At 41.7% G+C, this 27,756-nt stretch overlaps 1 protein-coding gene across 1 annotated transcript in view; it reads right to left on the bottom strand.

The window, feature by feature from the left end:
- The window catches only part of AGO4 (argonaute RISC component 4), a 77,105-nt gene extending 50,229 nt beyond the window's left edge, over positions 1-26,876 (bottom strand). The window contains exons 1-5 of the mRNA XM_040337318.1: positions 26,566-26,876; positions 2,862-3,030; positions 2,648-2,768; positions 605-786; positions 324-460 (exon numbers count right to left, since the gene is read on the bottom strand). Coding sequence (XP_040193252.1) covers positions 324-460; positions 605-786; positions 2,648-2,768; positions 2,862-3,030; positions 26,566-26,584 — 628 coding nt within the window. The 5' untranslated portion in view covers positions 26,585-26,876. The remainder of the gene's footprint in view (positions 1-323; positions 461-604; positions 787-2,647; positions 2,769-2,861; positions 3,031-26,565) is intronic.
- Between the last annotated feature and the right edge of the window lie 880 nt (positions 26,877-27,756).

Below are 27,756 nucleotides of genomic sequence, written 5' to 3'. Positions count from 1 at the left end.
ACTCCACTTTAAGCTGTCCAATAGGTGCAAAGCGGTCAGAAGAAAAAAGTGGAAAGAAAAAAGTTACCGCTCTCGAAGCTTCTGATCCCTCACATTACTCTCGTCCTACTCAAAACCGACAGGTGCTGGCTCTGCACAGGTCCATTAAGAAAGAACCCATCCTGTACAATAAAGACTCCATTCAACAGAGTGTGACAGTCCCGGATGTGTTCTTTCTTCATAGAAGAAAAAAGTGACAGCCAACAAAAAAGATTTTCTTGATTTAATAAATTTTTTGGATTGGAACCACAAACTTACTGAACAAATGAGGCTTTTTTACTCACCATCAATGTTAAGCATCATGTTCCACATGGCAGGACGTACAGATTGGTGGAAACCAAACCAAACCTCACGACCTCCACCCAGTGGGTGATAATAACCCTCAGGAGGAGAGAAGAATGAACGTCCGACTGGAGTATACCTGTACAAAAAAAAGACAGCTAAATTACGCAAAAGTCAGAAGGGATAAAGAAAAAAAAATACTGATTCCATTAAGACAAATTTAGCAAATACTAGGCAAATCATAAATGGCTGCATCTGTAAGCCACATGTTGCATTTCAATACCTCATAGATGGTAGGTGGCGAGTGATTACATCAAGGGCTTGCACAGAGTCCTCAGGAACTTCACTCACGTGTCCAGACAACGCTTCCAGGAGCAACTGCAGACTAACCACTGACACCCATTGAATGGTCACTTTAAAAGTTTGGTCTTTACCTTCACCCGGAAGAGTCACTTCAAGGTCAACCTGGGATGATTAAGAAAATTTGCATTTATCTGTCCACACAATGTTTTATTCTTGTTGTACAACCGTTACAAAATTTTTGGATTGGCCAAAAACTAGATTACACAAGAACCCACAAACAAAATCATTCCAACTTGGCACACCATGAAAAAGGTGGCTTTTAAAAATAAATTCTGAAACATCCTAATGTGGGGTCTAAAAACACCCTGGGGCTTGCTTTGCTAAGGATACCAGTTTGGCTAGGGTAAGGATACCCTTAATATCTAGGGACTTAACAACTCAGCCAATTAGCATACATATACTCCAGGCTAGGAATGTGCCCAAAGCACAGTAAAGTGAAGCCTATTAGGATATCTAGAGATGCTCTCAGTCGATCCCCCCCTACATTATGTTGTTCTCCCCACCGCTATCACAGAATGCAGCAGACACACTCAGTGGAGGTAGTGGAGAGTGTGTCAGCAGTTTTGTGGACTGACACTTCTACTCTCCCATAACTTTAAAGTAGAATTCATTATTGTATTTTATTTTTTTAAACACATAACAGACTCCATTGGTCTCTTTTCAAAAGCTTATCCCAGTCTCAGCAGTATTGTACACCAAGCTGTGCATGTACAACTCAGATTACATTTTTGGCACTGCTCTCCACTGTGATGAAGCGACTCATGCACTTTGCGCATGAGCAACATCATCATGGCCTTCCCACCCAAGTGACTGAACAGAGGGAATCTGGAAGGAACACAAGGAGAAGCTGTATGTACCAGAGGGCTAACGGGCTTTGTTTGACATGCAAGTGTCATAAGGTGCCATTATACTGTGCATACTAGCATATGATAGCAAAAACTTCCTGGGGGAGTTCACAACAGTCCTAACGGAGGTTTTTAAGGCTTTGGCATTGCTTACGTCTTTTAAACTCCTAGAAAGTGACAAAGGCTGTGCATTTGTGACAAGATAAACAGTAATTACTAAAAAAATTCTTTGCCTGTAAAAAAAGAACAAAAGCAGCCATTTACTTTTTTCTTGTTAAATGAATCGGGAGGATATCTGAACCCACAGCTTTTGCTGTGTCCAGCAATTGCTCTCCTTGCTGAGTCACCGGAGGTGCTGGACAACAGTACCAACATTTTTGTTTTTGGGTTTAGATGCACTTCTAATAAAAATGAAAGCTGTGCCCAAAGCATGCTTCTGCAATGTGTTTGATTTTTTTAACAATACTTTAGGCTGAGTTCACACTGAAACACACAGCTGCCGGAGTGCTTTATCGCTTTCCCGGCTGCAGTAGGGGGCAGTGTGGTGCACAATTCAGGACATCACAGTTTGTTTTGAACAAATTTTATTTGAAGTGTACAAAAGGTACACTTTATTAATGGCACTGTACAGCAGCATGCTGCGCTGCCCTGCTGTACAGTACCGTGCTATTCTGTATGGTGCACTGTGAAAAAAATGCAGTACGTCTGCATTTTAGCACAGCACTAGGCTGCGTTGCAGTGTGACAATGTAAAATGTCTGTCACCGCAAGGACACAAAAGAAAACAATTGTTTCCTCTGTGTCCTTGCGGTGACAGACATTTTACATTGCATGCTGTATGAATCAGCCCTTAAAGTTTTATTATGAATTGTACATTACAAAATAACCCATAGGAACTAGCAGCATGCATTTGACTTGTTCATTCGATTTTTTTGCCCTTATAGGACATGCTGTTTAATACAAGACTCCTGGAAAAAAACATTTTTCAGACAGGTAGGCTTGCCCAGCTAGAACATTATATATGTTTGGCTCTAGCATTCTTTATACCATGTAACAAAACTATAAGGGGGGGGAGTAGAGCAGCAGTAAAGAAGGCAGTGGCAAAGAGCATAAACTTACCCTGTCCCTCCCAATTGGCAGTGGATGCGCGGTGTACATATTTCTCTTTCCATCATATCCAGGCTGGCGGTCTCCAAATATCTGCATTTTGAAATGTCGCACCATCGTGTCAACCACCTCTCTAAATAACAAAAGGAAATTGTTGGATAGATCATGCATCTAAACATTTTTAAACAAAGAACCATTATACTGCTGTCAGAAATACTTTACTCACCTGTTGACTCTTCTAGGCCTTTTCTCAGGTTTAATATCCACATCATAATGGTAGACATCAATCTTCGGTATCTGCACCTGGAAGTGGTTGGCCAGCAGCCTTATTGGCTTTCCTAATGTTCCTAAGCCAGGACGCCGCGGAGGCTGGAAAAGGTTGGTCGGTGGAGGACCTAAAAATGGAGAATAATTCCATCAGCCTTTTTTTTCAATACATAATTCAGTTAATGTGACCAATTTAGCAAAACACTAATTGTGTATACAACTACATAGTGATCAGCTGGATGTGAAGTTCCTGTGTCTTGTAAGCATCGGTATTTGACTGGTGTTCCATTTCTAGCTGAATAAAGACAGCAACCGTACCCAATAAGTGAGCTCTGTGTTAATATGAGAAAAGATCTGTTCCAAATGACATGGGAAATATACGCAGGCTATTTAATGTGAGAGTTACCCCTACCTGCATCCCCCCCCCCCTTTACTTTATTGAAATGTTACAATGCGATTTTCTATTCATTTATAAGCCACACAGCTGAGCTGTAGTGCTCAGAAATGCAGGTTAGAAATGGAGCCATGGAGGTGGCTGCAGTGTAGGAAGAAGGGATGCAGACATGTTGCGGATTTCTGCACCACAGCAGGGTTGCATTTTCCACTAGGCACTGTAGGCATGTGCCCACAGGCACCCTTCCAAGACGGCTGCCCATCAGTATGAGGTCCCCCCCCCTCTTCACTGCCAGGTTCGTACAACGTACGGACCTGACAGTGTTTCACACCATCTGCTGGCTTGCAACCAACAGGATTGTGTGTAAAACTGACAGGCAGACTCCCAGTTGCTTCCACACACCCCCGATACTAGCACGTGCGGCCATGCATTACGGGGAGAACCTGCCCCCCCCCATGTGATGAAAAAATAAATAAAGCAAGAGGAAAAAAAAAAAGAAGAAAGTTACACCCAAGCACCTCCATTTCCCTTTTAGATTAATACAGTTTATTGTTATTCTACTTGTATAGCATTTAGGATTACATCCATTCATGTGCTGAACCGTGTGACAAAATGCAGAAATGCTGCCCAACTATGCACAGCGATTTGGTTGAACAGGACACACAGAAAACCATTTCTTGGAGTCATTTGAGATTTCAAATAATTCTGTATACTGACATCTACAGGAGGACTTGCCAATCCCCTTTAACCCAACACGCTTCAATTTTGTTGTACTAAGGAGATTTACAAAGCACAAAAGCAGGACCCGTGTCCCTTAATGCAGTCCAAGAGATAGATTTAGGCCGAATTCACATATGTGCACTCCTGCTTATGATTTTCAGAACTTTTAAACCTTTAATGTGATCTATAAACTGTACAACTCAGTTGAACAACAAACTGAAATATTTTTAGGTGGAGGGAAGTAAAAAAAAAAAAATATATGGTTGCATAAGTATGCACACCCTTAACACTTTGTTGAAGCAACTTTTGATTTTATTACAGAACTCTGTCTTTTTGGGTATGAGTCCATCAGCATGGCACATCTTGACTTGGCAATTTGCCCACTCTTTGCAAAAACACTCCAAATCTGTCAGATTGCGAGGGCATCTCCTGTGCACAGCCCTCTTCAGATCACCCCACAGATTTTTAATCGTATTCAGGTCTGGGCACTGGCTGGGCCATTCCAAGAGTTTAATCTACTTCTGGTGAAGCCATTCCTTTGTTGATTTGGATGAGTGCTTTGGGTCGATATGCTGAAAGATGAAGTTCCTCTTCATGTTCAGCTTTCTAGCATAAGCCTCAAGGTTTTGTGCCAATAATGGTACTGGTATTTGGAATTGTTCATAATTCCCTCTACCTTGACGAAGGCCCCTGTTCCAGCTGAAGAAAAACAGGCCCAAAGCATGATGCTGCTGCCACCACCATGCTTCACGGTGTGTATGGTGTTTAGGGATGAGCCGAACACCCCCTGGTTCGGTTTGCAGCAGAACATGCGAACAGGCAAAAAATTTGTTCGAACACGCGAACACCGTTAAAGTCTATGGGACACGAACATAAAAAATCATAAGTGCTCATTTTAAAAGGTTAATATGCAAGTTCGTTATTGTCAAAAAGTGTTTGGGGACCTGGGTCTTGCCCCAGGGGACATGTATCAATGCAAAAAAAAGTTTTAAAAAACGCCTTTTTCCGGGAGCAGTGAATTTAATAATGCTTAAACTGAAACAATAAAAGTGAAATATTTCTTTAAATTTTGTACCTAGGGGGTGTCCGTAGTATGCCTGTAAATTAGCGCATGTTTCCCGTGCTTAGAAAATCCCTGCACAAAATGAAAAAAGTCATTTAAAACTACTCGCAGCTATAATGAATTGTCAGGTCCCGGCAGTACAGATAAGTCATTAAGAAAAAAAAAAAAAAACCCCAGTCCACTACCAGGCCTTTAGGTCTGGCATGAATATTAAGGGGAACACCAAACAAAAAAAAAATGCATGGGGGTCACCCTCAAATTTCATTACCAGGACCTTCAGGTCTGGTATGGATTTTAAGGGGAACCCCACGCCAAAATAATAAAAAAAAAATGGTGTGGGGCTGCACCAAGTCCATGCCAGACCCTTATCCGAGCACGCAAGGGGGACCCCTATACCATTTTTTTTATTTAGCGCAGGGTTCCCCTTAATATCCATACTAGACCTCAAGGGCCTGGTAATGGAATTTGGTGGGGGCCCCACACTTTGACTTATCTGTATTGCCGGGATCTGACTTTTTCCCTTTTAAAAATTTCATTTTGTGCAGAGACTGTTAAGCACGGGAAACATGCACTACTTAACAGGCATACTATAGACACCGCCCAGGTACGAAATTAAAAAAAAAAAATATTTCACTTTAATTGTTTCACTTTAAGCATTATTAACTGCTTGCCGACCAGCCGCCGCAGTTTTACGGCGGCAGGTCGGCTCTGCTGGGCGAGATCACGTAGATCTACGTCATCTCTCCCAGCAGCCAATAGGGGCACACGCCACCCGCTCGCTCGCGATCACCGCTGGGCACCCGTGAACGCTCGTTACAGAGCGAAAACCTGGAAGCTGTGTGTGTAAACACACAGCTCCCGGTCCTGTCAGGGGAGAAATGCCTGACCGTCTGTTCATACAATGTATGAACAGCGATCAATCATTTCCCCTAGTGAGTCCACCCCCCCCTACAGTTACAACACACCCAGGGAACATACTTAACCTCTTCTCCGCCCCCTAGTGTTAACCCCTTCCCTGCCCATGGCATTTTTATAATAATCAATGCATTTTTATAGCACTGATCGCTATAAAAATGCCAACGGTCCCAAAAATGTGTCAAAAGTGTCCGAAGTGTCCGCCGTAATGTCGCAGTACCGAAAAAAACGCTGACCGCCGCCATAACTATATAAAAAAAATAATAAAGATGCCATAAAACTACCCCCTATTTTGTAAATGCTATAACTTTTGCGCAAACCAAACGCTTATTACGATTTTTTTTTACGAAAAATATGTAGAAGAATACGTATCGGCCTAAACTGAGGAAAGAAATTGTTTTATATATTTTTGGGGGATATTTATTATGGTAAAAAAGTAAAAAATATAAATTTTTCTCAAAATTTCGCTATTTTTTTTTATATTGCAAAAACTAAAAACCGCAGAAGTGATCAAATACCACCAAAAGAAAGCTGTATTTGTGGGGAAAAAAGGACCCTAATTTTGTTTGGGAGCCACGTCGCACGACCGCGCAATTGTCAGTTAAAGCGACGCAGTGCCAAATCGCAAAAAGTTCTCTGGTCTTTGACCAGCAATATGGTCCGGGGCTTAAGTGGTTAAAATCACTGCTCCCGAAAAAAACATCCCAAACACTTTATGACAATAACTTGCATAGTAACCTTTAAAATTAGCACTTTTGATTTCTCCCAAAGACTTTTAAAAGGGTGTTCTGCAGCTTTCGAATTTGCTGCGAACACCCCAAATTGTTCGACCCGAACATAAAGCTCATCCCCAATGGTGTTCTTTTGGTGATGTGCAGTGTTTTTGCACCAAACATATCTTTTGGAATTATTATTGAACAAAAAAGTTCAACCTTGGTTTCATTAGACCACAACACATTTTCCCACATGCTTTTGGGAGGAGACTTCAGATGTGTTTTTGCAAAATTTAGCTCAGCTTGGATGTTTTTCTTGGTAAGAAAAGTCTTGCCACTCAGCATGTACCACACCAGTATTTGCCAGATATTCCTGCAGCTCCATCACCCTGGGTTCACAGCAGTGCGATTCAGGAACCAGCGCCGATTCCCGCATCGCCTTGTGCGAACTGCTGCAGGTGACATTAAAGTTAATGACACCCCCAGTTTAGTTCACAAATTGCAGTGCGAACTGTGAACTCGCACAGGAATCGGATCACATAGGTGAGAACACATGCTATTTTCTATGCAAATTCAAAGCGAGTTCAGGCATACAACCGTATGGCTGAATTTGCATTGCTCAAAGATCACGTGATCGGCACCTGCTGTGCAGGTGTGAATCACATGTGATCTCCGAGATTGCGCTAGTGTGAAACCAGGCTTAATGTTGCTGTAGGCCTATTGGCAGCCTCCCTGACCAGCTTTCTTCACATCTTTTCCATTTTGGAGGGACGTCCAGTTCTTGGTAATGTCACTGTTGTGCCATATTTTCTCCATTTGATGACTGTCTTCACTGCGTTCCATGGTATATCTAAATGCCTTGGAGATTCTTTTGTACCCTTCATCTGACTGATATCTTATCAATGAGATCCCTCTGATGCTTTGGAAGATCTCTATAAACCATGGCTTTTGCTGTAGGGTGCGAGTAAGAAAATGTAAGGAAAGACCTACTGGAATAGCTGAACTTTATATTTGTTAATCAGAGGCACTCTAAATGATGGCAAGTGTGTCCCGACTCCTTTTTAACATGAGTTTGATTGCGATTGCTTAATTCTGAACACAGCTAAATCCCCAGTTATAAAAGAGGGTGTGCTCACCTAGCCCTCATTCAGACGAGTCACAGTCCGCCAGCTCCTTCTAGCTCAGCAGGAGATCTCTCCACTGAGCTGACGGATGACAGGCCCCTCTCGGCTCACTGAGCAGGGAGGGGCTTGTCGAGCGCCGCTGTCTCTTATTGAGAGATCTGATGAAAAACGGACAGCATGTCACAGTTTTCATCAGATGTCACCCGATCCCTATAGGACGGATGGCGAATGTATCGCCATACGTCTGATTTTAGCGGATCGGATGTCAGCGGACATGTCACCGCTCACATCCGACGCTCCATAGGCTTGGATGGAGCAGCCATTTAGGTCCGCCGACAAAACTGACAGGCGGACCTGAAGGGTCTGACCGTGTGAAAGGGGACTTATGCAACCACATGATTTTAGTTTTACTCCTCCTCCCACTAAAAGATTTTAGTTTTCAATTGAGTTGTACAGTTTATAGGTCACATTAAAGGTTGATAAAATTCAGAAATGATTTATCTTGGTCTCATTTTAACAGGGGTGTGTAGACTTTTTAGATACACTGTATATCTGAAGCAAGTCTACTTAGATTTTTGTATTTAAAAAGAAAAGCATGTTTTTAAATACATTGTCTACATTTTTTTTTAGGGTTAGGCGAGTGGGAGAGATTTAGTAGTTAAAAAACACACACACACACACACACACACACACACACACACACACACACACGACAACTGGTCAAGTACGAGAACATTAAATTTGCAGTCTTGTCTGCCCATGATAATAGTAAATTAAAATTAAACGCATTTGGAGCAAATCAGGTGGTGTTCTGCAACTTCTAGGGCTTTAAAAAAAAAAAAGCGATACAATAAAGGAAGTGTGTTGCACAGATGTACTACACATTTTTCTGCCCATATACAAAAGGGTTTGTATTTTTGCAGTTCTTTATATTATACTATTTAATATACTGCATTAAAATTAAAACCAAGCACTATTAAATGCAATTGATTTTTAAAAGCCACCAGATTTGTAGTTGGTGAAAAACATTTTAGACTAGCAGAAGTAGGCAAGCTGTGAAGGCCAACCTCAAAACACTTCTGATAGTGTACCCAATTATACACTGCTATACAGAGCTTTATTTAAACACATGAATGGCTGCTAAAATTAAAATAGTACACAACTCAAATTAAAACAGATTTCAGTTAATCAGTGCCTGGAGATTAGGTAAACTAATTTTCTCCTTTTTGGTCTGTTGAATTAATCATTGAAGAGTTTTGCGGTATCTGTTCAACACGCAAGAAAACCTGTGGAAGCGGCCAGAAATCCAGGGCTGTTCTGTGTGCTCTGCAATGTTATATCAAGTATAAGAGCTGCTCAGGTTAAAGCTAAACTACAGAAATGATTCCCCTTAGGTTTTGGAGGAGGATGTAGTCCAAGCAGTCTTCGTCCTAGATCAACAAAGCTGCTCCTACACGGGCACAGTGATTGTCACCACTTTTAAAACATCAGTCAGGCCCACTAGTAAAAAAAAAAACAATCCGTACAAAAATGAAAATTTTTCACACGATTGTGCCATCATGGTTTCACAACTTTCCCCGCAAAACAGCATTTTTTTCCCCCTCCATCTGTGGATGTGATGCAATGCATTTTGACCTCTTAAGCTTGAAACAAACTGTATTTATGCTTAATAACTTGCATCACACACTTTCAGCCCCATCTGTCTGGATTCCCTGTGGTGATTACAAGGTTGCAATACACAAAATGTTGAATTCACTTGTCCTCTACAGCCAGCTCTGGTGCAGGTTTTTATTTCCCATAGCAAAAAAAAAAAAAAATACTATATGATGGTCATCAAAATAAGATTTGAAAGAACTTTTGTGACAGAACGTTCATTTTATTCATGAATATTTTAGTGGGTCATTTGCCAGTGTTTTTAGCTCATACCTGCAAAATCTTTTCATATACCAACTTACAGACAAGTTAAAAGAATTCTTCTACTTGCAGTTGATTGTGCCACAATTCTAGACCAAGCATAATTCGTTTTATATGGGTAAGTGGTAAGTGAGGTATCAGTGCGGTTCTTGCAATTAAGGCCAAATTCGCTAAAGCTCTTCAAGAAAGCAAACTTCCTATGGACCACCCACCAGAAAATAAACCATCAAGGTGCTTTTACAGACTGGGAACAGTTTACGCTTTACTTTATAATTAAACATGGTCCTTTAACTACCTGGTGAGTCACTTACCCGAAAACAAGTATGTTCATATCAAATGTCAGATATCCAATATGCACATTGTTGCTCTGGGTCTGTGACTCTCTAAGTAAATAAAGCATAAGTATGACAAGTCAGGAACATGCACCAGTAATGACATCTCCGATATCTTTCTACTGAGCTCTTTAATGATAATCTCCTGGTCTGCTCTTCCTTGGGGACTACCATTTCCATGCAAATAAAAGCAATGATAGCAAAAAGACTCTGAACTACAAGAAAGTACTGCAAAGACCGGTTTAACAGATATTTAGCAATTTCTTTAGCAAACACTAAGCAAAATGAGCAATACATGACTCAGGCAATCAACAATTCTGAAATGGCCAAGACACCATGTCAAAAAGGCATGACAAGAATAAAGTTCACCATTAATTGTAGTCATAGGTACCAATAAATTAGTAATTTGCTTACTGCAACTCAGAATGCAAAATGTATGAATATTTTAACTGTAAATGGGGAAGACAGCTTACATAGGTTGAAAAAAAAAAAAAAAAAAACACACAAGTCCATCCAGTTCAAATTATATTTATATATATATATATATATATATATATATATATATATATATATATATATATATATATATATATATATATATATATAAAATAAATTAGTGCAATGAATCCCATATACCCAATGCTATACCCACAGTTGATGCAGAGGAAGGCAAAAAAAAAAAAACAGAGCACGATCCAATTTGCTATAGCAGGGGAAAAAAATCCTTCCTGAGCCCCCTGATGTGGTGGCCGATTTTTTTTATTTATTTTTTTATCCTTTAAAACGTTGCCACATTTAGAAAGTACAGACAAATATGAATTTTAAAACCAAGATAGAAATCCTTTCTGCTAGTGGCATAGGACTTTTATTCTAAGACCATGGAACAAATGCACACTACCTTCACCCAAAAAGGTAGCTTGCGTATAACCCAAAGTTTAAGAAAACCAAGTCCTGTATCCTATACAATTAACTGCTTCAGCCCCGGAAGATTTTACTTCCAGAGCACTTTTTACAATTTGGCACTGCGTTGCTTTAACTGACAATTGCGTGGCTGTGCGATGCTGTACCCAAACAAAATTTGTGTGTTTTTTCCACCCACAAATAGAGCTTTCTTATGGTGGTATTTGTTCAAAAAACGAAAAAAGGGGAGGGGGGGGGAGCACTCACATTTGCCACATCTGTAAATTTAGAAGAAAAAAAAGGGGGCAATTACTCAAAGAGATGGCAATTGATGGTCGGATTTTGGAGGCAAGACGGGAATATATAAAAAATGTATTTTATTACAAAATAAGAAATTTTTACAAAAAAACATCTAAGATATATAGTATAAATGGACAATATCCTCTGTACATCGTCTACGCGTTTCGCCTTTGGTCTTCCTCAGGACGAGCAGAAGAGATTTAACAATGTAAAGATATATTATGTTTCATTTCAGACAATGAAATATATTAACAAAACAGAAATTTTAAAGATTTTAAAATAAAATATATATATGCATCATAACATCACAATGAATATAGCCATCCCAAATACCTCGAAGCATTCCGAAAAGATGTATAGAAGGGTAGTATCAACCATAGGAAGGGGCACCACAGGTACACAAAAAAAACGAATACCAGATCTAAACCTAAACACAATACAAACCACAGCAGGCTTTAAAGGGCAGAAAATGCCTTTAAATTAGATATATATATATATATATATACACACACACATATATACACACATACACACAGGGCTCGACAAATCCCGGGCGCCAGGTCGCCATGGCGACTAGAAAAAGGGTCCTGGCGATTTGGCTTGGAAGGGGGGCAAAAAAAAATGTTTTCTTTTTTTGTGAGCTGGTGCCATCTGGTGGTGAGCCGTTGGTATTACAAGTTAAACAGCAATTCTAATGTAATTTTTCACTATTTTCACTGCCATCTTCTTCCCTCTAATTAGAACCCCCAAACATTATATATATTTTTTATTCTAACACCCTGGAGAATAAAATGGCGATCATTGCAATACTTTCTGTCATGCCGTATTTGTGCAGCGGTTCTACAAGCGCACTTTTTTGGGAAAAAATTACACTTTTTTTTAATTAAAAAATAAGACAACAGTAAAGTTAACCCCATTTTTTTTTATAGTATGAAAGATAATGTTACGCCAAGTAAATTCATACCCAACATGTCACGCTTCAAAATTGCGTCCGCTCGTGGAATGCCGACTAATCTTCATAGGTGACGTTTAAAAAAATCTACAGGTTGCATGTTTTGATTTACAGAGGAGGTCTAGGGCTAAAATTATTGCTCTCGCTCTACCAATCGCGGTGATACCTCACATGTGTGGTTTGAACACCGTTTACATATGCGGGCGCTGCTCACGTATGTGTTCGCTTCCGCGCGCAAGCTCGTCGGGTCGGGGGGCGTTTTCTGGCTCCTAACTTTTTTAGCTGGCTCCTAGATTCCAAGCAAATTTGTAAACCCCTGTGTGTATATATATATATATCCGTTTCATTTCAGACAATGAAATATATCTTTACATTTTTAAATCTCTTCTGCTCGTCCTGAGGAAGCCCAACTGCGAAACGCGTAGAAGATGTACAGAGGATATTGTACATTTATACTATATATCTTAGATGGTTTTATATATATATATATATATATATATATATATATATATATATATATATATATATATATATATATATATATATATATATATAATTTCAGACAATGAAATATATCTTTAAGGTATCCTCAAGGACACAATCTAGGGCGGCAAATTTAAACACATTTGGTTCATATTTGTGCCTAAACGCCACAATTGTAGTATTTAGCAGGCCACTTGTGGTGTAATACACATTCGGCAATGTGACTGTTCCTTTTAGCACTAGCTCACAAAAATTGCAATTGCCACATTTAAAGAGTCCTGGAGATACAGGAGATTTTATACCCGATTTACAATATTTACTTTGTACAAATTGATTACGGATCTAAGTGGCACGTTTCAATGTAATTTCTGGATTTGGCCCTATATATTTAGCCAGCACGGGATCGACTGACAGTAAGTGCCAATGCTTTTGCATAAAGGCACAGATCTGGACGTGTTGATCGGAGTAGGTAGTAATTAGGGTTGTCCCGATACCACTTTTTTAGGACCGAGTACAAGTACCGATACTTTTTTTCAAGTAGTCGCCGATACCGAATACCGATACTTTTTTTAAATGTCATGTGACCGTTTTCAAACCACAATACAGACTAAGGATATTTTCTTTAAAATTATGAAGAACTGGTACATCATGGTGTGGGGCTGTTTTTTAGCATACGGTACTGGAAAACTACATATCATTGAAGGAGTGATCACTGCCAGTGCCACCTATCAGTGCAGCTCATCGGTGCCAGTGCCCAAAAGTGCAGCTAGCCAGTGCCACCTATCAGTGCAGATCAGTGCCCATTAGTGCATCAGTGCAGGGAGGCAGCTTATTAGTGCATCTCATCAGTGCCACCCAATCAATGCCAGTGCCACCCATCAGTGCCATCCATTTATGAGTGCCACCTATCAGTGCCATCCAATGGCACTGCAGCTGCCTGGACGTGTGGATTTATTATATAGCGGTCGTCGGCCGGGCCCTGGTGAGAGAATTAAGTTTGGGCCTATATTATGATGGGGGCCTGGAGCTGCAGCTCCATCAGCCCCACGGTTAATCCGGCCCTGCCTCTATGCACCGCTCGATGTAAAAAAAAAAAAAAAAAAAAAAAAAAAAAAAAATATTCTATTTTGGTATCGGGAGTATTTGCACGAGTACGAGTACTAGCGAAAATACTCGGTATCGGTCCCAATACCGATACTGGTATCGGGACAACCCTAGTAGTAATGAACCTTGTGAAATTAGACATGGGTTTCTTGACCGTTTTGGAGAGTATATCTACCCCAAGTTTACCAACTGCCTTATTGAAGGGCCTTTTTGAAGCAACTTTTACTGTATGCTCTGCTTTTAGTCGTGTATATAACAGATCAGCTTCCTGTTCGAATTTTGTTATGTCGGAGCAGTTTAGTCTAAGGCGCAATTACTGGCCAAATGGTATGCTGTGTACAAGCGAAGACAGATGGGCACTAGCACCATGTAAAATGGTATTACCTGCTGTAGGTAATTCGATAGAGCGATGTATTGATTGTGCCCTCCTTGGTAATATAAATTGATATATCCAAGAAGGCAATCACAGATTGACTACAACTCATAGTAAATTTAAGATTGTAATTGTTCTGACTAAGATTGCATAAACAAATGCAAGGTCTCCGATGATCCTGTCCACAGCAACAGTATGTCGTCTATGTAACGAAACCACCCCAACACAAAAGAAAGTAGAATAGATTCTTCACAGGAAAAAAGTTCAAACTCCCACCCCCCCCAGGTACAGGTTCGCATAGGACTGTGCACAGCATGTGCCCATAGCGACTCCCTGTACCTAGAGGAAGTGGGACCCATCAAAATAAAATATATGTTTTTGGTTAGAATATGGGCCAGTAGCTTTAACACAAAGGCATTTAATTTAGTTGATTTTGGACCTCTCTCTGCAAGGAACACGGCAGTAACCTCAAGTCCCTTCACATGTCGAATAGAGGAATATAAAGCCTCAACATCAATTGAGACCAAAAAACAGCCTGGCGGTACATTCAGGCCAGCCAGTGCCCTAAGTAAATCAGGGGTATCCTGGATGTATGAAGGTAGTTAAACAACGTGGGGTCTTAGATATTCATCTACAAATTTGCTGGCTCGCTCAGTTTTTGATCCCACACCTGAAACTATAGGTTACCCCGGTGGGTGTTTAAGATTTTTGTGTGTTTTCGGGAGTGAATAGAACATGGGAGTCCTAGGAAAGGGAACTTGTATCCCTTCAAAGATAGCCTTGGTGATCAAGCCCTCGGAGAGGGCGAACTGTATGGCGTCATTATATTGTTGGTTGTATCTAGTAATAAGATCATCTGAGACTGGTTTGTACCAGGTTCGGTTCTTAAGAATGTCCCAACACATATTCCTGTAGTTTGATTCATTCACGACTAGTACATTGCCGCCCTTTTCCGAGAACTTGATCAACAGGTGAGAGCTCCAAGACTTTCCAAAGCTTGTTTCTGTGCCATAGTAAGATTCTGATTCCCGGATCTATGAAACTAAAGATTCAACATCTCTAATTGTTTGGGTTAGTAATGCCCAAACGTTCGAGTTGGTATGCAACGAGGGAAAATTTACAGACTTTTTCTTTACGGACTTCCCCAGAGCGTCAATATCATGCTGATATTGTGACAGTTGGACTCTTTGTCCTCTAGCCTCATAGGTTTCAGGCAAACTTTCCTGTCTTGTGCCCTCACTTTCGTCCAAAAGGAGGACAAGGGTTTTTAGGGCACAAAATTCTGCCACTGTGAAGTCTTTCCAGATTTCTTGATCTGCAATATCAGTTTGTTTTCTGCTTCTTTCTTTATCAAACATGAATTTGTAGGTTAATTTTCTCACAAATAGATCTAAATCTTTGATAAGTTAAAATTTATTTATTAATTAGTGTATTGTTTCACTACACTAATGCTACACAAATAGATTTATATGTTAGCTAGGGAATATTTTTGATAATCATGTCTATTTTAATTCATTTTATTTGCATCTTGCATCTCTATATGTGTTACATTGGATATTAGCCTGTTCCAGTATATCATGCTCCTTATATGATCAATTTGCCATCTAGTGGCCGATATTCACATTTCCCCCCCCCCCAATGCAATCTCTTTTTACAGGTTTGTTTTGCTGCCCCCGACTAGTCTATGTATCCCCTTGCCGTATGTATATCTTTGTTTAGGTGCTGGGAGTCTGTATCGTTTCTGCTTTAAAGCGGATGTGTCACGGGGAAAAAATATTAAAAGCCAGCAGCTACAAATACTGCAGCTGCTGACTTTTAATATTAGGACACTTACCTGTCCTGGAGTCCAGCGCTGATCGCAGCAGAGCACGAGCGATCGCTCGTCACTCTGCTGCTCCCCCCGCCATTCACGCTCAGGGAACCAGGAAGTGAAGCGCTGCGGCTTCACTGCCCGGTTCCCTACGGCGCATGCGCGAGTCGCGCTGCGCCAGCCGATTGGCTCACACGCTGTGTGTTGGGAGCCGAGTGTTCCCAGCACACAACGGGCGACAGACGGGATGTGACGGAATGCCCGTCTTTCGCCCGTAGCGTGTGGCCGGAAGTGGGTGCAAATACCTGTCTTTAGACAGGTGTCTGCACCCCCCTCCCCCCTGAAAGGTGTCAAATGTGACACCGGAGGGGGGGAGGGTTCCGATCAGCGGGACTCCACTTTAGGGTGGAGGACCGCTTTAAGCATGCTCTGGTTGGATAGGGCTTTGTGTATGCCGGCTATGATTTGGTCTGGCTCTGTTATTGCGGCTTTTTTCTTTCTACTTTCCTGTTTCTCTTCCCCCTCCCCCTCGTTTTTGGATGCCTCAGATGAGGAGAGGATCTGGCCATGTCATTTCCAATAGCGGCGGTGTGCGCGATCGCGTCATCACACCGCCCACCGCCATCTCCCGACCATCCACACCACAGTAGTGCGTTTATGCGCCGCTGGGCTAGTACGTCGCACAGAGATGACGTTATGGCGTCCGACGTCGCCGCTGCACGCCCACTGCATGGGCAATTTAAACCCAGCATTCAGTATTAGTCCTGTGTATAGCACAGGCTATTACCCCGGGGCACACTGAGTACCGTAGGCATCCAGATTAGTACCACCATATCTCCTTCTCTGTGATTGGCTTTTTGTGGACCCAGATATCTTTAGCTTCTCTTTATTCACTTTGTCTCTAGGTGTTTGCTGCTTCACAGACTTTACTGTCTGTTTGGCTACTAATATAAATAGTATTTGGAAGTAACTACACACACTGTATTCATTGGCGTATAACACTCACTTATTTACCCTGAAAAATAGAGGGTAAACTGTGCCTGCGTGTTATACGCAGGGGGCTGTGAAGTTAATTTTCCTGAAAATTCCCTCTTAAAGTTAGGGTGCGTGTTATACGCCGATATATATATATATATATATATATATATATATATATATATATATATTTTTTTTTTTTTTTTTTTTAATCTAATTTAAAAGGCATTTTCTGCCCTTTAAAGCCATATATTTACAATTTCATGCTGTGGTTTGTATTGTGTTTAGGTTTAGATCTGGTTTTCGCTTTTTTGTGTACCCGTGGTGCCCCTTCCTATGGTTGATATCATAGGCTCAGTGGATTTCTCGGGTATGTCTTCACATATTTACTAATTTCTCTTTTATGGTTATTTTCTTTCGATGTCATTCTTTTTTCTTCATTGTTGCAATTTTGTCTGTTCATCAGATCTTGGAGATATTCTGATTATATTTGGATCTCTCTACACTACCCTTCTATACATCTTTTCGGAATGCTTTGAGGTATTTGGGATGGCTATATTCAGTGTGACGCTATGAGATGTTATGAGAGAGAGAGAGATTATATATATATATATATTTTTTTTTAAACATTAACATTTCTGTTTTGTTAATATATTATGTTTCATTTCAGACAATGAAATATATCTTTACATTGGTAACTCTTTTGCTCGTCCTGAGGAATCCCAACGGCAAAACGCGTAGACGATGTACAGAGGATATTGTCCATTTATACTAATATATACACACACACACACACACACACACATATATATATATATATATATATATATATCTTAGATGGTTCTATTATTGCCTTTTGTAAAAGTTTCTTATTTTGTAATAAAAAACATTTTTTATATATTCCAGTCTTGCCTCCGAAATCCGACCATCAATTGCCATCTCTGAGTAATTGCCCCCTTTTTTGTCTTCTATGGTGGTATTTGATCACCTCTGCGGTTTTTATTTTATGCGCTATTAACAGAAGAGCGATAATTTTGAAAAAAAGCTATATTTTTTACTTTGTGCTATAATAAATATCCCCAAAAACTATATAAAAAAAAAAAAACAAACACATTTCTTTCTCAGTTCCGGCCGATATTTATGGCATTTTTATTATAATTTTTTTTTTAGTAGTAATGGCGGCGTTTTTAGCGTGACTGCAACACTATGGCGGACACATCGGAAGCGTGACACTATTTTGGGACAATTGTCATTTATATACGCGAATCGCGATCATTTATTACTGTGTAAATGACACTGGCAGGGAAGGGGGTTAAACACTAGGGGGCGATGAAGGGGTTAAGTGTGTCCTAGGGAGTGATTCTAACTGTGTGGGGGCTGGGCTACAAGTGACACGACACTGATCACTGCTCCCAATGACAGGGAGCAGGAGATCACTGTCCTGTCATTAGGCAGAACAGGGAAATTCCTTGTTTCCTTTGCGCAGACGTGCCATTCTGCCGACTTATATCGGCGTTAGCCGGTCAGCAAGTGGTTAAGTCATGACAGACTAAGTCATGACACAGGAAGGAGTTGACAAGCTGACCTCGTTAGCACACACCCTGCATCATCCACCCACCCATTCCCAGGTGCACATTTATTTTAATTAAATGCAATCAGTGTTCACCCTTTTCACTAAATACACAAATCAGATTGCATAGTCTATGGCCACCTTTTTTTTGTGAGGGGGGAGGCGTTTTGGAGCATTTTTCATTCATCACACATAGGGCAGCCCATCCACCTGAATGGGCCACCTACACACAACATTTTGGAGCTTGGTGCATTTTTTACTGCAATTTTTGGTACAGCGCATTTCTGTAATACAAGGAAATGTACAGATGTGAATGGAGCCTCATTGTTCTTGTGTTACCGCTCCAATTTCACTTTCAGGCTCCATTCACATCTAGCATAGTGGAAGTGCACATTTTCTCTCGTTTTTCCTGTGACACGCTAAGGGCAGCCTGTTGATTTTAATTGGCTGTACTACATGTGGTTAAGGGGACATTTTTGCATTTTGTGGGTTGTGTGTTTTTGCAGCATTTGCCCCTCCTTTTTTCACATGGCAAAATGTGCGTTTTCTTCTGTGTTTGTTATTCCGTTAATTAATGGCACTGAAAGCGCAACTAGTAATTTTATGGCCATACATTATGCAATCTGATTGTATATTGTGTATTTAGTCAGAAATGCAATGTCCTTGTCATTTCCTGCGAATTAAACACTTTCATGCCTATTTCTGACATTTGGTGTTTACAAGTTAAAATCCATATTTTTTGCTGAAAAATCACTTAGAACCCTTATAATGTAAAAGATAATACGCAGAGTAAATAGATACCAAACATGTCACGCTTTATAATTGCACGCACTCGTGGAATGACGACAAACTACGGTACCTAAAAATCTCCATAGGAGACGCTTTATTTTTATTTTTTACGCTGATCAGGTTTGAGTTACAGAGGAGGTCTAGTGCTAGAATTATTGCCCTTGCTCTGACGATCGCGGCGATACCTCACATGTGCGATTTGAACACCGGTTATGTATGCGGGCACGACTTCAGTATACGTTTTCTTTGCTGCTTGAGCTCGCAGTGATGGGGGGCGCTTTAAAATAAAAACGTTTTCTTATTTACTTTTATATTATATTGTGTTAAAAAGAAAATCGAATTTGATCATTTTTATTGTTGTCGCAAGGAATGTAAACATCCCTTGTGATGGTAATAGGTGGTGACAGGTACTCCCTTTATGGAGAGATTAGGGGTCTAAAAGACCTCCAATCCCTCCTTTATACTTCAAAAACAGCAATTCAAAATACTGTATATTTGTTTTAAATCCGGCGCCATTGGCAGCCGAGTAAACCGAAAGTGACGTTGCTTCAGTGTTTACATTCAGGAGACTGGAACGAAGCCGTGAAACATGGCGATACGCCACTGGAACGAAGTGGCGGATCGGGTCTCCTGGTGGAACGGAGGCCTGGTAAGAGCGGCGGGAGGAGTGTCCTCACTTTTAGCTGCATCGGTTGCTATACAAAAAACAAGAGTGCAATCAGCGCAAAAATATTTAGATCATAAAGTACAGTGAAAAAAACAAATTGTTTACAATCACTGGTAATGCTAGCTGAACACTAAACGGGACATTCACAAAAATCCGAAAGTGATACAAAAAATAGAAAACAGTGCAACGCAAAACTAATATATACTCTTTTGAAAATAAATATAAGCAAATATATATATATATATATATATATATATATATATATATATATATATATATATATATATATATATATATATATGTAAATTAAGTGAAAATAAATCAATAATATTAATGTGATAGAAGTCCAAAAAATGAATGAAAATCCAGTTTGCCAAATCTTAGAATTCTTCACCAAGTGATGATGGTAAAGCCAAACCTAAAGTGATCCCTCCACCAGTAAGATTGGGTCAGCCATACACATGGACCCGAACATGAAAGAAGGAATCACAAATCTAAGTGCTCTCTGCTGGACTCAAGTATTTATTAAAAAGTATAAAAGCACAGGCTACTCACATTTTAGCCAGTATAAAACGGCATTAAGAAAAAACAGAGCATGTAATCTTAGTTCCCAGGACAGCAGCGAGCGACGTAGTATATACTGGCTAAAATGTGAGTAGCCTGTGCTTTTACAGAGAGCACTTAGATTTGTGATTCCTTCCTTCATGTTCGGGTCCATGTGTATGGCTGACCTATGAGGATTTGAATTACCACCCTGCTTCCTGGTCTCCTTTGGTTGAGATATCTGCTTATCTGACCATCTGGTAAAACAATGGTCCATGTGTGGAGGTGAGAGTACCCAATCTTACTGGTGGAGGCATCGGTTGTTATGCCTGGAAAGCCGATCGCCGGCTCTAAAAAACGGAAGGCAGGTATCAACCAGGTATAACCCAGAAAGCCGAGGCCGTATATATGCGTATGCTCGGTGGGAAGGAGTTAAATCATGAGAAAAAAAATAAACTTTTGTAAACTACAAACCCCACGATCCCCTACATAATGAACATTAACAAAAGCGGTCATGTTTGAATTCCTGCCTGTGAGAGATAACCATAGCTCCCTCCACAGATACACCTGCGGAAAGTGTGTGGCCACTTTAGGGATAGGAAAGTATGTTATTCACAGGATTACCAAGTGAAAACAAAAAGGGAAAGCCTGAAAAATAAGACTAATGCAAGAACCTAATTCTTGTTAAAGGGTCACTAAAGGAATTTTTTTTTTTAGCCGAAATGACTGTTTACAGGGCATAGAGACATAATAGTTAACTGATTCCTTTTAAAAATGATTAAAAATAGATACAAAAACAATCATATAATGTGCCTGCAGTGTAGTTTGGTTTTTGCTGTTGTTTGCTGGTTCTCTGATGTACAGAGAGCCACTAGAGGGCAGTCAGCCAATAGAGAGCAGTGATACTTTGTCTAAAACTCCTCAGCACCAATCCAGTTTCGTTTTACACACAGTAATCACACCTCCTTGATTAGTGACCACCGTGAGAAATCTCCCAGTACTGTGGTTATCAGGAAACAGGCAACCAGGAAGTGTCCAGAACAGAGAGGATTTACAGCAACATGAAAGCAAAAACGAACAATGAGGTAATGAAACCAGGACTGCAGTAAGGTAAAGGAAGCTATTTAGCTAAAAAAAAAAAATTCCTTTAGTGACCCTTTAAGTCTGTTGATATGGCAACTACATAAATTTTCTTTTTTCAGCCTCTTACCTGGTGATCCTGCCATGAACCCTTCCAGTCCTTGGGTTACCTTACCAATTACTGCACTGTATCTAGGATCTGAGGTTAAAGTGGGAGTAAGGCTTTGAGTGAAAGTTACCAGGACGGGAGCAGCTAGAACCTGGAGCAGCTGTGAAAAGCAGTAGTTAAGGCTTTTTGTTGATCATTTGTACCTACAGGTACGTCAAAGAAGGCATACCTGTAGGTATAGTAAATATCTCTTAAACATGTTTAGGAGATATTTAGTTTAGAAGCACTGATGAGGTGATCGGCACATAAGCACTATGCTCTTAATTGACAGCATGCTGTCCATAGAGCCGTGCCTCCCACACACATGTGTGGGCGTGACGCCATTGCGGCTTGACCAAATGGCTGCAGCGCGCAAACCTGGAAGAAAGACTGGGTGAACGTTTTTTACAGCCGGTTCCCTATTGTGCATGCGTGAAGGGCGCTGCGCTTTGTGAATGGCCCAGCAGCGGGGGACCGAAGTGGAAGCGGGTACCTGTCAAAAGGTGGCAAATGTGGCAGCAGAGGGGGGGGGAGGAGGCAAACAAGCAGAGCTTCTCCTTTTGGGAGGAGTTCTGCTTTAACTCGCAGGGAGATGGTCTTATTTATTTTTAGCGGTTTACTACTGCTTTAAGGCCTATTTCCCCCTTGTGGTTGGGATGTAAACCAAGGCAGTTGAGCTGCGTTTTTAGTTTTACTGTGCACCGACGTTCGGCTTCTTTCTGCGCACCGACGTTCGGCTTCTTTCGGCAACTCGTGACGCGCTGTATGCGCCGGTGGGAAGCATGTCAATCAATTAACATGTGGATTGGAACGCCCAGTCCCGCAGATTACATACCCGGAAGCCGCGGTGAAAATAGATAAAAAACGGTATGTACGGCAAGGAAATAAAAAAAAAAACAGCATAATGTCAATCTCACAACTCGGCTCAATGTAATGTTAGAATTTTTTTTTGGGGTGAACCCCCGCTTTAATGCCTTTATATACACATACACAAAAAAATAAAAAAAAAAGACTCTGAAAGACAATCCACAGCAGATATATTTTTCGAAATACCACAAGTGTAATTTTGGTATATAATATACTTAGCCCCCCTAAACTGGGGGCCAAGTATGCCCCCAGTTTAGCCAACATGTTTATGGCTATGTGGGAGGAGGATGTCTATGTTTGTTGGAGGTACATAGACGACATCCTCCTCCTTTGGCATGGTAGTCGAGACGATCTTGAGCTCTTTATGAAACATCTTATAATCATAACACCAGGGGCATTCATTTACATTTTGAGGCTAGCCAGTCGAACACATTTTTTGGATCTTAATATCTCCATATCTTGTGATCAATTTACCACATCAACCTTCTTCAAAAGTATGGACCGGAATTCATGTATAACGGTGGAAACCTTTTGAGGGAGAAGCCACCTAGCAAAGATAGTTTCCCTGGTTCATTTTGTTACAAGCTATTCTGTGCAGCACACAAGTGTTAGAAATTTGATAAGGAAACACTGGCATATTTTGAGTAACGACACATTATTGCATACGGTCCTACCAGATAGGCCGCAAATCATATATAGAGGAGCATCATCACTTAAAGACAGGTTGATACCAAATGTTTTGGACCCTCCTACCATCAAGAAAGGTTTCTTTGAGAACCTCACTGGTTTCTACCAGTGTAGGAGATGCCGTGTGTGCTCCCTAAATGGATGCACACAAACATGCACTCAGAAGTTTACCTCATCTAGTACCCTAAGAGAGCATAAGATGGAACCTTTCATCACATGTTCTACGGAGGGGGCGGTATATCTGCTCCAGTGCCCTTGCGGGCTCCAGTATGTGGGCAGAACTAAGTGATACCTCTCCGTAAGACTGAATGGGCATATTTTCAATATCAAAAATGGTTTTCCAAAAACATTTGTTTCCAAGTATTATCTTCTGGCCTTCGAAGACCATTTTTATGGGAATAGATAAATATCACCCACAATGGAGAGGAAGTTCTCTGGTCAGGAGTATATAAAGACTTGAGATGTCTTGGATACACAAAATAAAATGCTACGCCCCATTCAGTTTGTATGTGGACGTAAATGCCTTCAGGAGACAACTTTTTAAATACATGTTTTTTTAGCTACCCTTGGATATTTTTGACCTTTTTTTTGTCTTAATTGATCGATCTGTATGAATAGTAATGGTGTGAACTTGGTGCAAGTCAGTGGTGAACACCTCCAACGTGGAAGCCCCACATTGGGGCTGGAAGGTTTTTACTATTCACTGTGTACCATGTTCCTATGCAAGACGTGCAGAGATTAGTTGCAGACTTGGCAACAGAGTTTTTTTTTTTAGTTATTTGGCCTTTGATCCATATAATTTCATTTGTTATTATGAATCTGTACTTTGTATATCTGCCCTTTTTTTCAGCTATGTAGGTTTTATATAGATATTTATGGTCTATGGACACTCAAAAGTGCACAGGCATGGGTGACTCCTTAGCAGCTGGCTAGCCAAGGAGACAGCGACAAATAAGATGTGGAGAGCAGTGACCTGGGAACCAGGCAACGGATGGGGGTGTTTACATACCTCTGTAAAGTTAGTGAAAAATCTACCAGACACGTAGCGAGCAGGACACATTTAGTTTGACAGGGAAGCACCACAAATGTCCTGTAACTGCATGCAGTTGCAGCACATTTGTCGTCCAAAATGTTGTCAATGCTGTAGTAATTCACCAAAAGAATATATATAAAAAAAAAAGAAAAAAAAAAAGAAAGGGTCCCCTGCATGTTTAAGTCAATGTACTAATATGCGAACCATACTAACATATTATAAAGACTTGCCTGCAGTGTGAGCCCTCTAGTTCAGCGCTATCATTGCACCCTAAGGCTGGGTTCACACTACTACACTACTTTCATCCTACTTTGCTCTGTGTTCAATGTTTCCCTATGAGAGCGTCTTGTAGCGTCCTACACAAGTCGGTACGACTTTGAAAATGCTCCCTGTACTACTTTTGGTCCTACATTGATCCTACTTCAGGCCCATTGAATATCATTGAAGTCGGACCAAAGTAGTATCCTGTTCATGAAAGTAGGATGGATGTAGGACCAATGTAGGATAAATGTAGGACCGATGTAGCAGAGCAAAGTAGGATGAAAGTAGTGTAGTAGTGTGAACCCAGCCTAATGCTTCCATCTTCATTTGGTCTTCCTTCTGGGTTTGCAGGTGTTCTTTTAGATATTGCGACCCGCCAGAATTGGCAATGGAAGTGACGTTTCGTCGCCGCCATCTTGCTACACCCCTCACTACTCTACTGAAATGATACACCAAGAAAGGGGGGCAGACATCTTGTTACACCCAAAGCTTTCCCATTTCTGTTATTTTTAACAGTAAACAGAGCTTATAAAGGTGAAAGCGTATTTAGAAATCAGACTGACTGTTTGGATGTTGAATTTTAAAAGCAGCGGCCAAGCTGGTTATCTCACAGGTTTGCTAATGTGACAGAACACCGCTACTTTTATAATTCTACATGTAAACAGTCTGAGGGATTTCTAATATACTTCACCATATATGCTCCGTTTCCTGTTAAAAAATAACTGAAATGCACAACTCCGGTGGGTGTAACAAGACGTCCGCTTGCCCTCTTCTCGTTCTTGGAGGAGTGCGGGCTGTCACAAGATAGCGGCGACGACACGTCACTTCCGTTACCAATTTTGACAAGTCGCCTAATTTGATGGAACACATGCTCCGGCTCTTTGAATGGCTGAGGCAGCGATGACGCAACTCCCGTGCGCATGCCACAGCATGGTGCTTTACATTCTAAAGCATACTGTCCGCCCTGAATGCAGAGCGTCACTGTGCATGCATGGGTGACGTCAGCTGACGTGAATATCTCCTAAACAGTACATGTTCAGGAGATATTAATTGTACCTACAGGTAAGCCTGATTGGAAGCTTACCTGTAGGTACAAAGTTGACCAACGCTTTAAAAAGGCAGTGAAGGGACATCATATCACCTCTTAACCGCATCTGAAGCATGATCTGAACACAGATCAGGCTTTAGCAGTGAGGCAGATTTAGACACTAACTCTACCCAAAGGGCTCACTTAGACGTTTAAAGAAATTTGAACACCAACGTGTTAACGGTGCGTTTGATGCATCTGCGTCCCATTAAAATGCTTTGGCAGATGGAGCTCTGTTAATTTTCTAATTGAATGGATCTTTGTATCATCTTTGATATTAATTCTTTCTACATGCATTTTCAACATGCTGTAAACGCCATAGGGTGCTTGTAGTGTGTTTAAATTGACATCAATTGAAGCCTTGGAGGAGTGGTAAATCCTGGTTGACAAGTTGGGTCAATTTAGACAACGCTGTCACGTAAACACTGGTCGCTCCGTTTGTTTTCCAAATTTGAAGCTAGTGTAAAAGTTAACCTAACATATAAAGAGAGAAAAGAAGAGGTTGATTGTTGGGGTTTTGGAAGAGTGGAAAGCCCCCTCCTCCATAGGACTCACATGGAAATGTTTACCTGCCAGCAACAACAACAAAAGGCGGCCAGTGTGTGGAGCGCAGAGCCCCATCCGGGCTATGGAGACCTTTAAACATGGAGCTGATGACACCATAGGAGTACAGTGCACGACCCGGAAACCTACATGGCTATTCCCGTCCCCGCCGAGGGGGGTGCGCACACACACATCAGGGTTCACATACACCACCACCCCCGGCCACCCTCCTCTCCTCACTACCTCCTGCCCCAGGTGAGGCCTACATACCCCTGGAGCTGTCCACAGGCTCGCCCTTCCTCACAGCACCACTTACCGGGCCCCACCGCCTCCATCTCCGCTGCGGTCCTCTCCGGGAGTCTCTTTTTCTCCGGAATATTTGCTCCGGGTGTGGGACCCTCCACGGACGGAATCGGGTCAGAGGAGGAAGGAAGCCGCCGAGTGTGTCGGGGCCTCAGCGACCAGTGACGGGAGAGAGGACAGAAGGCGCCGGATGGGACACAGCCGCCCTACAGGACCTTCTTCTGTAGCCACACACTGGGGGAAATACGACAGGCCGCCCGTCAATTCAACGCGACAAGCGACACCGGAGGCTGGGGAGAGTGTGGGAGCGAGCATACGAAACGGGGGCGCGCACTGGTGGGGCGGGGGCGCGCAGCGTGTGCTGGGACCGTGTACGGTCAGAGGGAGTGGGGGAGCTGTGCAGAGGAATCATTGAACCCCCGGGGGACACAGAACTTCGCTCTTATTAAATGATTCAGACAATAGACAGGAAAGCAGCATTCAGACTGGAGGGATCCCAGCCTCATAACAGCCAAAACATGGTGGAGGGGAATACTTGGTCATTGTCTACAAAAGGTTACATGGGATCAAGTCTTTTCAGTGCCTCACCCTTCCAGGACTACCCCCCAATACGCTACAATCGTACCTACACACCCAGCCACCCACCCCCCCAATACGCTACAATTGTACCTACACCCCCGCCCCCAATACGCTACAATCATACCTATACACCCCACCCAATACGTTACAATCGTACCTACACACCCACCCCCCCCCAATACGCTACAATCGTACCTACCCCCTCCCCCAATACGCTACAATTGTACCTACACACCCACCCCCCCAATACGCTACAATCGTACCTACCCCCCCCCCCCCAATACGCTACAATCGTACCTACACACCCACCCCCCCCCAATACGCTACAATCGTACCTACACACCCACCCCCCCAATACGCTACAATCGTACCTACACACCCACCCCCCCAATACGCTACAATCGTACCTACATCCACCCCCCCCCAATACGCTACAATCATACCTACACCCCCCCCCCCCCAATACGCTACAATCGTACCTACATCCACCCCCCCCGCAATACGCTACAATCGCACCTACATCCACCCCCCCCCCCCAATACGCTACAATCATACCTACATCCACCCCCCCCCCCCAATACGCTGCAATCATACATCCCCCCAATACGCTACAATCGTACCTACA

This window comes from Rana temporaria, chromosome 2, assembly GCF_905171775.1.
Source record: "Rana temporaria chromosome 2, aRanTem1.1, whole genome shotgun sequence".
NCBI classification, from domain to species: Eukaryota; Metazoa; Chordata; class Amphibia; order Anura; family Ranidae; genus Rana; species Rana temporaria.
Note: the sequence above shows the minus strand (reverse complement) of the source record. Positions and strands in the feature narration are given on the sequence as shown.